This window comes from Argiope bruennichi, chromosome 8 (genome assembly GCF_947563725.1).
Source record: "Argiope bruennichi chromosome 8, qqArgBrue1.1, whole genome shotgun sequence".
NCBI classification, from domain to species: Eukaryota; Metazoa; Arthropoda; class Arachnida; order Araneae; family Araneidae; genus Argiope; species Argiope bruennichi.
This window is the reverse complement of record NC_079158.1, coordinates 25,500,557-25,512,729: the sequence shown is the minus strand read 5'-3', so window position 1 is coordinate 25,512,729 and position 12,173 is coordinate 25,500,557. Positions and strand designations below refer to the sequence as shown.

Sequence of the window (12,173 nt, the reverse complement as noted above, 5' to 3'; positions counted from 1 at the left end):
ATCGAATTATATACGATTCTTATGTGAGTAGTTATAATTTTAATTTGAAATGCTCATGATTTTTCTAGCCAATTCAATCTACACATTTAAAGTAGAAAATTGTCTGCAATATCAATGATAACAACGATATTCCAATATGAATGATAACAAAACAGAATGAGATATTCGTCATTAGGTCTATGTTCTATACTAATTTTATAGATTACTTCCTATATTTTTATTATAGGCTCTTTCTGTATTGTTTAAAAAATAATTAATTCAAAGATTTGGTACTAAAAGTAGCAATAAAGTATGGAAGTAGAGCAATTTTGAAAAAATGCCTTGAAGTATGGAAGCAAAGCGTTCCGTAAATTATTGCCTTGAAGAATTTGTTTCGTTTGCTAAACATCACGTGATGACAATATATTTAGTATTAAAAAGTCGGGTACTTGATAAAATCAGTAATGATATTCAAAGTGATCCTTAATATCTTTAAACATTGTTATTGAAATATTGATAATTACCATTTAACCATCAACAAAAATTGAGTATTATCTTTTTCAATTTGTATGACCATTTGATCTGTAAGATGTAAATAAGAACAGATTTCCTGACCTCCAAATGTGTTATGGGGCATCTTAAATAATTGTGGAAAACCATCATGAATTAAATTTTCTTTTATAATAACTGGTATTAATATTAGAAACATGACTTACATGCATTTCGTCTGTTGTACGGTCTGAGTGAAATATCCTTCTTGAGGTATCTGAACGACATATTTCCATACTCCTTGATAATTCCTTGCGAATGTTGGTGTGACATACTCCTCGGAAGATGGACACGGCGTTGGTGGTAAATCCAAATAGTTTTCTTGTGGTTTCCTAACATTGGATTCTGCAGCCATGAGATCTTCGCCAACCGGACGGCGTTTTCTGCTGGGAAATCCACCTGTTAGTGCTTTTAATGGGGAGGCTTCACTTGTCATGAGTTTCAGAACGAGAGACAGTGGACTACCACTCCCTGGAGATGCTCCAGTTAAAACAGACATGACGTGAGCCAATGTAGATGGCTCTTCTTCACTAAGATATAAGATAAATATAGTAAGATTTTGTTGTGCATTATTTAAAGAAAACTTCAGGTGTTTAAACTGCATAACAGCAAAATTAAATCCATACTTAATGCCTGCAATGTTAGTTAGTGAAGGCAGTCGTTAATAAGAGTGCAGAACTTAATTCCTCTTTTATGTAACATTTGCGATTTATATTTACTATAAATTCAATTATATTATCATATTCTATAATTTAAATTTGGATGTGAAAACTTAATATTTCTAAACGAAAAACAACGAAAAATGAAGTAAAAAATATGGGCTACACGGGCACTGAGTACTGAGAAACTCAGAACTGTATTGAAAATAAATGAGAATGCATAACAAGATGATAAAAAGTTAATAGAAAAGCGGAATTTCTATATCAGGAAACGGATAATATGAGATTCCCCACTTTTCAGATCATAATTAAAATCGCAAATTAGCACTTCCTATCAATTTTTTTCCTTTTCGATAATCAGTCACCATCATGGGATTTATTTTTTTTAAAATTTTACCTTTAATATTTCGGAAAAAAAAGTGTTCCTTATCAAATAAGATTCTTTTTTCATGTAAGAAAATAAATATATACTAAACCAGCATTCGCTGCGTGCTGGATAAATAAAAAGATATCAAATTCCGTTACTCAGATTTCCAAACTTAAAGAAATCAAACATCCTTCATGGCATGCATGCATTTTAGAAAAAAATAAATGGCATTTTTATTTGAGGATGAAATGATTTTACTCAAAAGAGACATTGAGCAAACTGATACAGCCGCTATGCGATAGTATAATAATTTCAACGTCGGATTCTTCTCTACTCATGATAGTTCATATGACAGTACTTAACAAGATTCCAATGTCAAGCTCCGAAAATTTACGTTTGAAGATGTTCTAGTATTATTAGAAGAGTCAAAAAAGGCCCGAACATTCGTAGGGAGTTACTGGGTTTACGATTGCACGACACGAGTCATTTTCCCATCAGGTGAATAAGATTTTATGCTTAAATTTTCAATTAACAGATTGAATGGTAGCCACTTCTTCTATCATCAGCTCACCTATTCAAACCGTGAAATATTGGATCAAGTTTAAACAAATGAAGTTTTCGCCACAATGCATAGCAGATACACTTCGCTGTTATAAAATGTTGGCAGATTTGCTTATACGAGAATAAATTCAGAAGAGCTTTTTATTAACCCTTTCTAGGGCCGTGGGAAGTATGCTTCCCACCAAATTTATCAATCTTTGTATGAAATTATGTAGGTTGGCATAAATTCTGACAAATTTTTTTAGTAAGTCAGAAAATGCTTACTAAAAAACTTAGATGCTTCAGTTCTTTATCTCAGACAAAATGATGTGTATTGATTTGTTACTTAATTATTAATTAACCAAATTAATTAATCAAATTAAATTTATCTAATAAACTAAATGAATCCCTTTTCTTATTCTAATTTAAAGCCTAAAAATATTTTGACATAATATGACTAGAAAAAAATGGCCCTTTAAAGGGTTAATTGAAAGACAACTTAAAGTTAAATTCATAACATAATAAAAATGGTTTTAAAACAAGTTTTTATTAATTTACTTGAAAGTAGAAAATAATATGCTTATTGCATGGTGAACATTTTTGAAGGAAGTATGTCCTTGAATAACAATGTCATTAAATAGTTAATGGTCGAGGTGATCTTCTAAATATGCGTTATCTTACGTAATGTTAAAATTTCAGCCTCTTTTTTGTCATTGTGAACATAATAAACAGTCTTTCTTCCTTGATTTTCAATAATAGAAGGTAATAAATCATTTGAAACAATGTAAACAGTTTGAATCTCATTATAATAATAACTATAATCCAAAATTATGTAGCGGATTTTTGTCAAAATATAAAAAAATTACTCAATTAAATTAATATTATTAAATAAAAAAAATATCTCTTAAAATTCTGTAGAAATCTCCATAAAAATATTTCATTCAATTTTTGCGAAACAATGTTCTTAAAATTAACAATTTTCCTTATTGCCTTATTACATTTGTTAAAACAAATAATAGTAATATCGAGAAAGTAAATAAGGTAATAAAGTAATAATTTATTTCAATATTCTTATTAAAATTAAAAAAAAAAACGCTTTCCATTTTTTAGTTTCATTTATGGCGTACTCCTATATATTAAATATTATGAACAAAATTGAATTCGCATGTTCTTTGTAATACTAGCTAAATCATCAATTATTACCTTCTAAATTTTGCCTTTCTTTTGATAAATGTATAAAGACATAAAAAAAATAATTTAAAATTATAAAAAATGCATATTAATTTAATTACTGTTTTCAAAAATAGTAAACGCATATAAACAATACAAAAAAAAATGTTATAAAATTCAAAGATGTATTGGGAGAGTGATGCAGTCTAACAAAAATCGCTGGGAGATTGTAGCGATTAAGAATTTAATAGATGTTTAGGTATGTATTGTAATCAATGTCAATTCAAGTAGAGAATATGAGCCAAGACAAGGAATATATCATTATACCAAGCTTAGACAACACTGAATTTAGTGAATATGAACAGAATTTAGTTATTAAAAACTTATTTTCTGTTCAGTAAAGATTTATGCTTTAAACAAGATGTTGTTTACATTCATGGAGTATTTTCTGCAGTCCGTATGGTTTTGGCTTTTTATATACTGTCACACTGAGTAGTGTATGTTTTATTTTTAAGCATTGGGAAACATCGACTGATGTCAAATTTTATGGGAGAATTGTCAAAAATGGATTACCTCAGCGACGAGTCTTTCGTTGATCCGGGTCCTTTATCGCCCAGCCCCATCTGGGCCAGTGTTCCTAGAAGACTGATTATTGCATCTGTCATGCTTCCTCCTCCATTGCTCCCACTGCCACCACTGTCAGAAGATTCTTGGGCATGATAGGACACTGGCCGTTCTGTAGTGTATTCCTGTGGTGCTGGGGTCGAAGAAGTCATCGATGACGCGAAGCTCTGAGCCACGGCACTGATGAGGGCCAGTGGAATCTTGTTGTTAGACATGACGGACGACAAAGTGCATAATCTATAAATAAACAAGCATGTATGTGTCAGGAAAAGTTTAGGAGAAATGAATGTATATTTAGAAAAGAGTGTAGAATTTAGTTGCAAGTATGTGCGTTCTTGGAAATATCTTTAGGCTATTCTACGAATATTCCACACAATAACCAAATTTCTACATATGTAGTTTCTCTGAAAGTAAATTATCCACTTCGGTAACAGATAACAAACTATGCTTTTAGAAAGGCTAATGTATCAACCCTTTAGAAGGCAGCTTTTATAAATGATACAATCACTTTCTGCCTTCTAAGATTAAATCAGTTACATAGGCTGATAATATTTCTTATTTATTTTTCCAGCTGAGTGTTGGAGCAAATCTGTAATGAAGTTTGTGAATACATAGTATGTAAAACCAATTAAAACTTATTTGCATTCATATCAATTATTTCGTTCTGTATCACAAATAAGCAGTTCATATAGTTTAATTTTCTAAAGATCAGTTTGAAGTTTATGGATTTTCAATAGCCATTCTCTGCAGGTATGCTTGTTGTTCCAGTTAATGTGGGCCAGATAGGCGCGAAAGAACTGAGTGGTTGAACATACTATAGTTATTCCTTTTTTTCCATCCAGCGGGTGGGAGAATGTCTACATTTCCATGGTACATCATAAATATCTCGAATCCGTGGTGCTAGGCTGCAATTATTGTGAACGGCAGCAATACTTCCCATCCTCTTTCATTACATCAGTTATATAGGGAAAAATTCTCTCATTTCTTTCTTTAATTCAGTGTGGGAGCAAATTTGTTATGAAGTTTTGAATACACATATAATACCAATTAAAAGTTTTTTTGCAAACATATCAATTATTTCGATTAGTGTCACAAATAAGCAGTTGGCGTAGTTTAATTTTCAGAAGATCATCTAAATTAATGATGATAATTTAAAACAACACAGAGTATTATGAATCTTTGATAATCACTCCAAACCGACATGCTTGTTCTTCCAGAAACTGCTTGCCGTACGGGAGCGAAACAACTCGGAAAGATGAGCACTTTTGAACTGCTATCCATCCTGGAGGTGGGGGAATGTCTACATTTCCATTGTATATCATAAATATCTAATTACGCGGTGTTCACAAACTTTCGCAATGACTGTAGTATCGTTTCCAATAAATGTTTCTATGTAATAGTGCTTTCTTAATGTTAATTAAGGAAATTTTCTTTATGAATAAGCCTCGATCTCTGATCATGTCTTTAGTCTTTCGATATCAAGTTTCAATATAAAATAATTTCTTAAGCCTCAAAGCAGGGCGATAAAAAAAAATGAAAAACAATCATCTGGTGCAATTATTATTATTTTTTTCCTTCTAAAGGAAGAACTTAAAGGTCCCCACTAAGATTATATTCTTTCTGACAGGAGAAAGGTAAGTTTCTCTAAACAGTCAACGATTATAAACTGTTTGAGCATTAAAATTTTTCAATATCTTGCCAGAAAAGGCTCTGCAAATTGAAATATGACGTATATTCCATTATTAGCATTACCACTCTTACGTTATTGCTACGAAAATCATAAAAATTTAAATCAACTGTTTCAATAAATATAAGGAAAATAAAAATCAATGACAAAATAATGCAGCACAGTTCGTATGATTCAGTTGATCAAATAGCTATCCTTTAAAAGCGCAGGTACATGAAAATGTTAACAATGCTACGCATAACTTTAGATTGCAGAAGGGTAAAACATCAATATTCTTTAAATATTCAAATTGTAGTGGGAAATTTACTGTTCACTTTAAGATGAGGTATACATTGTTTAAAATTTGAAGATTATTATGACAAACCATAAAGTTACAAATTCTTTCTTTCTTCAGAAATATCTGTTGACTCGTAAGAGGACAAGAAGATTCATTCTGCTGAAAATGTGATATTCAATGGCTGAATATTATGGTATTTGCAGTAATTACGGATATATTGTTGTGGTTAAATCAGATATTTGATCAGTCATCGAGTAATTAATTACACAGCCATATGCCATTTGATATGAAGGTTTTAAAAGATTACAGGAAATTTATTGAAAAGGCAAAGTATGATAATTGAATTAAAACAAATCATTTAAGAGTGCACGTAATCTCATTCACATTTCTTAAATGAAAACATCAAATAATTTCGTTAAAATATTAGTAAAAAAATTAAATCATTGCATTAAAATTCTTTATTTAAACTATTATATTCTTTCATAAATGGAAATCCTAAATCCTGATAATATTCGAGTTGAGATGTTATCTGCAAACACCAGTATCGAATGATGCCATTATATCTTTGAACAATGTGGTTCACTTGAAATTTAAGCAATAAAAGTTTTACGAAGCAATCTAAAAGTTACTTCCACTTACAATCCCGAAGCTCCGCCTTGGTCGCAATTCTGTCTTGCAGTCGTTTCGTTATCTAAGATATCGAGGAGGATGTCTTCTGTCGTTCCATTCGTACTCTCATTAGCCGATCTCCTGATGCGATGGGGGGTGTTCGTTTGCCAATGGTAGTCCTGGGAATTGGAATTAGCTGCAGCGTATGTGGGCTTCTTCGCGGTGATTTTCGAAACTTTCGGGATCTTTGGGTCTTCCTTTAAGTACGGCAAAGCCTTCGATAAGAACACCAGTGTCTTGTTCTTTATGAGTTCACTAGGGGAGATAAAATTTTGTTTTAAAAAAGAGTAGTTGTTACATTTATAGAATACTTGTTAAGATATAAGAAAAATTAAGGAAGTGATTTATTTTTTATACGTTAACATTATTTTTATGTATTCAAAATTACTTCTATCTTATCAATGATATTAATATTTTTAAAGATATAAATTAAATTTGTATTTTTAAACAACTTTTAAAAAACATATTAAGCATATTTTCTCACAATTTATTTCACATAAGATAAATAAATTACGAGAAAAATAAAATTTAACTTGCATGAGTATATAAAGCCTGAACGGAGGGAATAATTAGCTTTTATCAACATGCTGCCATCACATTGATGAAAGCTCACATTAAAAGTTTAAATTATTTCTTACTGCAAACGATACCCAGAAAATTGTAATTTTTAGCACGTGACTTCATGAAATGAAATAAACATGAAATTTGATATTTTGTAGAAAGATGAGAACAAAAAAATAGTGTTTGAAACTTTATATATAATATTATTAATTTAATAATTCGGACAGATTTGGTTGTAAAAAAAACAGACTTTTCTTTTATTTAAAAATTGGAACATCATTAATATTTCATTCAATAGGATTCATAGAATCGAAGAGCTCTATAGAATTTAGCTTTATTAACTGCTTTTAGAACTATATTTATTGACTGAAATAAATAAAATATTATTTATGCCATTTAAGTTCTTCTGAAAGTAAAACTAAAAAAAAGAAATAATTTTTTGATGAATCAAATTTTTATAGAATGGTTCTTCAGAATAAGGCATAATTTATAAAAAATATTCTGCAGTACATAAGATTCTTATTTCTATATTATATTTAAAAAAAAAACATTTTTCGTTTTAGTAGTAGTTTCCTTTAATTATAGTTAATGATTTCCAATTCAATTTAAAGTTTAAATTTTAAATGCGAGTGCTGACAGAAAATTTGAGGTACATTGTACATTGAATAGAACGGAGTTTTTATAATAATATGAGTTATACGATTATCAAAATTTAAAGCTTAAATATATTTTGCTGAAGAAGCTATTAAGAGACTAAGTTGATTCAAATACTTAATTGATAATTTTATCAAGCTTTAATACTCGAGCTACTCGCCAAAGACATTAACAATACTTACTACAATGTAAAAATAAAATATTTATATTTTAGTTGAAAATATGCTTAGTATTATTTTGATTAGTTTAATTGTAGCTTCACCAAATTATTTAATAATTTTTAATTTTAAATCTGCTATTACCAAATCACAAATCTGTTTTATTGATTTCATTTATTAAACATTGATTTTAATTAAACTTTTTTTCTTTTCATATCATCTAATATTTAATCATTTATAATGTATAGCATTGTCAAATAGAGAAATATATACTTTGTACTTTTTTTCGAAATTTTTTAATGTTATATACAATCCCATGAATGGAGAAAATGGATTTTATTAAAATGCCACAATAGAATTTCGCCAGCCACACGTTTCGAAGTTTCGATCAAACATCACTGTCCCGATTGTAATATTGTGTTAAACATTTATGAAAATAGCAGGATGCATACATTTGTTCCATAGCTTATCCAAAGTACCGCAGGGAAATCAAAAGGCAAGTGAAATGATAATCTTAGACCAGTTCATGAATAATTTGTATCGCAATTGTATCTCTTTGTTAATGAATAACTTATAGATCACGGTGAAATGATATTGGTGTTACAGTTCATTTCAATTATCTATTTTATTTCCTCTGACAAATAAGTTTGCCTTCAATATTTTTACTATTCCTACTACTTATTAAGTAAATGTTCTTTTCAAATTTCCGAACTTACGAACAATAATGCAAAAGAATATCTTCGGTCTATCCTTTAGCAACCAGATCATTAAATGGGGGATTTGTATGAAATTTACAGTAACATTGCATCAATGTATATTGGCAGATTTTTGCAAAGGACATTTTCCATTCTATAAATGGCAATGGACAGCATGTGAATTTAAAGACTCTAATGTAACTCTAACAAGATCATAAACATGATATAGTCTATGAGGATTTTACAAGCTTAGCTCATTAGCTTGATGTTAGAAATTCTGGAAAGAACGCCAAGAAAGAAAAATAACTCGAAAAGTGTGTTTTGCATAAACAAACTCTGCTCCCAACTTTAGTAAGAGGAAAGTAAAGAGACTATTGGCTCATTAGATGAGTCTGGAAAGTTCTTCATGAATAGTTAACATGAATAGTTCTCTTGAGAGAAAACAAATGATTTACTCCAATTTTTTTTTTTTTTCATTTCTTGATGAGGAATTTTAGAAATGATAAACAATTATTCCATATTTACTTATCAGATATTTAATTTTTATTATAGTATCTGAATATATATATATATATACATTTTTTACATTTTTTGGTAATATAGGATAAGTCAAAATGAGTGTTTCACTTTCATAGATACACTACTCAAAATGTAATAAATATATTCATTAAAAATGTACATACAAGCAGAGGCGATATAAGCTAGTTTTGAATGAATCAAATGTTCGATATGCTCTCCTTTTGTTATAAGGCAAACATCAAGTCTCAATTGCCAAACTTAGTTCAGCATGTCTGTATCGATGCTGGCAATAGCGGCTGGATATGGGCTTTCAAATAAGCCGTGGTCTTTGAACCTGAAGGAACATACACGCTCGATCTTGTACTAACCCCCACTAGAAAAGGCGTATAGGGTGAAAAAATTGCACACAGACATGCTGCACAAACTTTGGCAAGAATAACATTTCAGATTTGATATATGGCGTACAGTACATTACATATATGCTTATATATGGCATTAGAGTTACATATATTTGATATATGGCGTACAGTACATATATGCAGTACATTCAAAACTTGCTTATGTTACCTTTGGATATATGTATATTTTTAATGACTATAAATATATGCATACAATATTACATTTTCTGTGGTGTGCATATGAAATTGGGACATTCATTTTGACTTTCCTGTATTTAAAATGCTTTTAATGCAAAGTACAATTTGCAGTGATTGAGCAGATAACAAAGTTAAATAGCCAAATATAGCACTATATAGCTTTCACCTCCTTAAACTATTTTTTTAATAATTCACGAAGCGCATAGATATGAGAAAAAATTGTCATATGCGTTCTGATGATAATTCTTACAAAAAGTAACGAAACATATATAAATTAGTTCATGAAATGAGAACTCACGATATAGGAAAAGTGTGGCTTCTTTAGGTGATCAAAGCGACTTCGAAATTTCATTGTTTTATCAGACAGAAGTTTGACTTTTAATTTATTAGTGTAGGTCCCCTATGTAGAAAGCTTTCTTCCCTTTTGTCTCACTCGATAAAAACCCCTGCAAATTTCAGCAACCTGACCGACTGTTTCATTTAGAATAATAAATTGCTGAAAAACATTTTCGTTAACGTCATCATGATTAAGAGCACAATTTGCTTTTTCCGTTATTCCATACTTTAACACACTAGATTATTGATGGAATCGAGTATTTTTCTCCATTTATTTGACTTTTTAAATTAAAATTCCTTTTTGGAACTGAAAAAGAGAAATGTTTGTGCATGTTTGCTTAAGAATTCAATAATTTGTTCTATAAAGTATTCAGCATAAGCTACGTAAGAAACAATATATCATATACTCACAAAGGATATGGTTGACCATTGAACTCTTGTCCCAAGGGATTTAAAGGGATGAAGCCTTTGTTCAGGTCACCACACAACGTATACTTGGGGGATGGGCGTTTGGAACTTCCGCCTGTCTGGCAAGGGACGGTGGACATCATGTAAGGTGGTTTACGTACTTGAGGTGGTCTCATGAAACGAGACGGAGCCTCTTCGAATGCATAGTAGCCTTCTTTTTCTCCTCTCAAAACATCGCCGACGATAACACTGGTGTTGCATAGCGAAATAACCAGAAGGTAGATATATACTCCCTGCAAAAAGAAGACAGTTCAAAATTACAATCTCATTTTAAGCTTCTCGTATCTTTTATCATGTGTAAACATCATATTGTTTTGGTCTGAGAAGAAACTGGGAATGAACGCGAAACAGCGAGTGAAGTATCGAAAATAATATATAGTAAAAATATTTTTTTTTTTTAATTTTCAATTTTTCTAACTGGCAAAAAAAGTTTTGGAGCTCGAATGATTTTGAAATGAACAGAAGCGATCGTTTTAGAAGTATCGAAGTAGTGGTTGTTTGAAACCGGTTTCAGCTAGTTTGCGACAAGAAATTCTGGCCTCGAGAAAAGAATTTTAGCACTCGATTGATTTTAAGATGGTCAAAAATCCATCGCTTTTCTAAATGTTAGCGATTGCCAAATATAAAAATATAAATCATGTGAGACCACGTGATTTTTAAAAAAATTAAAGTTCTCACGTGATAACTTGAAATTTGCGATAGTAGACTTCAATTTTTTGCATTTGTCTCTTTTTGAAATTAGTTTTTTCACAAATTCAAATGATGTCAGTATTATGGAATCAACTAGAAATCGAAAGACTTATTTTTCCCTCTCTGAAAGTGTAAGAAATTTTACTTATTTGTCGCTTCAAAATCGTTCTGAATTCGCACTTCCTCGCATATGAAAGATAACAAAGAGAAAAAAAAAATGACTTGTATGAATCTTAAAGAGATGTTTTAAATCTTCCTAAGTCGGAAAAAAGGGCATTTACGATTATGTCAATATGTCTGTCTAAACAACATGGTACAAAATAATTCCTTGTTGAATTAAATCGAAAAATGCAATCTTAACATAAACTTGTAAATCTTTATTAAATTCTAAACAAATTATTTCACATCAAGTCTACTATTCTGTATATCAAATTTGATAACTGAAATTCGGAATATGATTTTCAATAAAAAAAATTACATTCTTTATATAAAGTTTGGACAAATTTCCTCAACTGGCTTCTGTCTATTCGTTTGGAGGTGAACACATCAATTCAAAAATGCCACAAACAAGATAAATGCAATTTGGTATGGTATCTTTATATTTAAATTATAAATCTATATCTATTCAAAGTCCGGTTCAGTGGGGTTAAAGGGATTAGATCCAAAACACTCCTTCGATTTTCTTCCTTAATTTATGAAGATTAAAACAAAGTTCGATAAGCTTACGATAAAGTCTAGGAGAATTCGAATGAATTATATAGAAATTATTTGTTGAAGGCTCATTGTAAGTAACTGATATAAAGTCTTTTTACACTTCCATTAAATAAAGATTCAAATGGAGGAGGCTGATCATGTTGGACCACAAATGCGTTTTGCTTATTATTCCACAACTTGAAAGTGTTTTCAAAATTTCCACTTCTCGTTTGAAAATGCACTTATATTCTGAATGTTGGAATGCACAAGGGAAATAAATCT

At 30.2% G+C, this 12,173-nt stretch overlaps 1 protein-coding gene across 1 annotated transcript in view; it reads right to left on the bottom strand.

Moving 5' to 3' along the window:
• Positions 1 to 12,173, bottom strand: part of LOC129981412 (uncharacterized) — a 43,231-nt gene that overhangs the window by 7,852 nt on the left and 23,206 nt on the right. Inside the window, exons 2-5 of the mRNA XM_056092246.1 lie at positions 10,452 to 10,741; positions 6,492 to 6,776; positions 3,838 to 4,125; positions 696 to 1,058 (exon numbers count right to left, since the gene is read on the bottom strand). Coding sequence (XP_055948221.1) covers positions 696 to 1,058; positions 3,838 to 4,125; positions 6,492 to 6,776; positions 10,452 to 10,741 — 1,226 coding nt within the window. The remainder of the gene's footprint in view (positions 1 to 695; positions 1,059 to 3,837; positions 4,126 to 6,491; positions 6,777 to 10,451; positions 10,742 to 12,173) is intronic.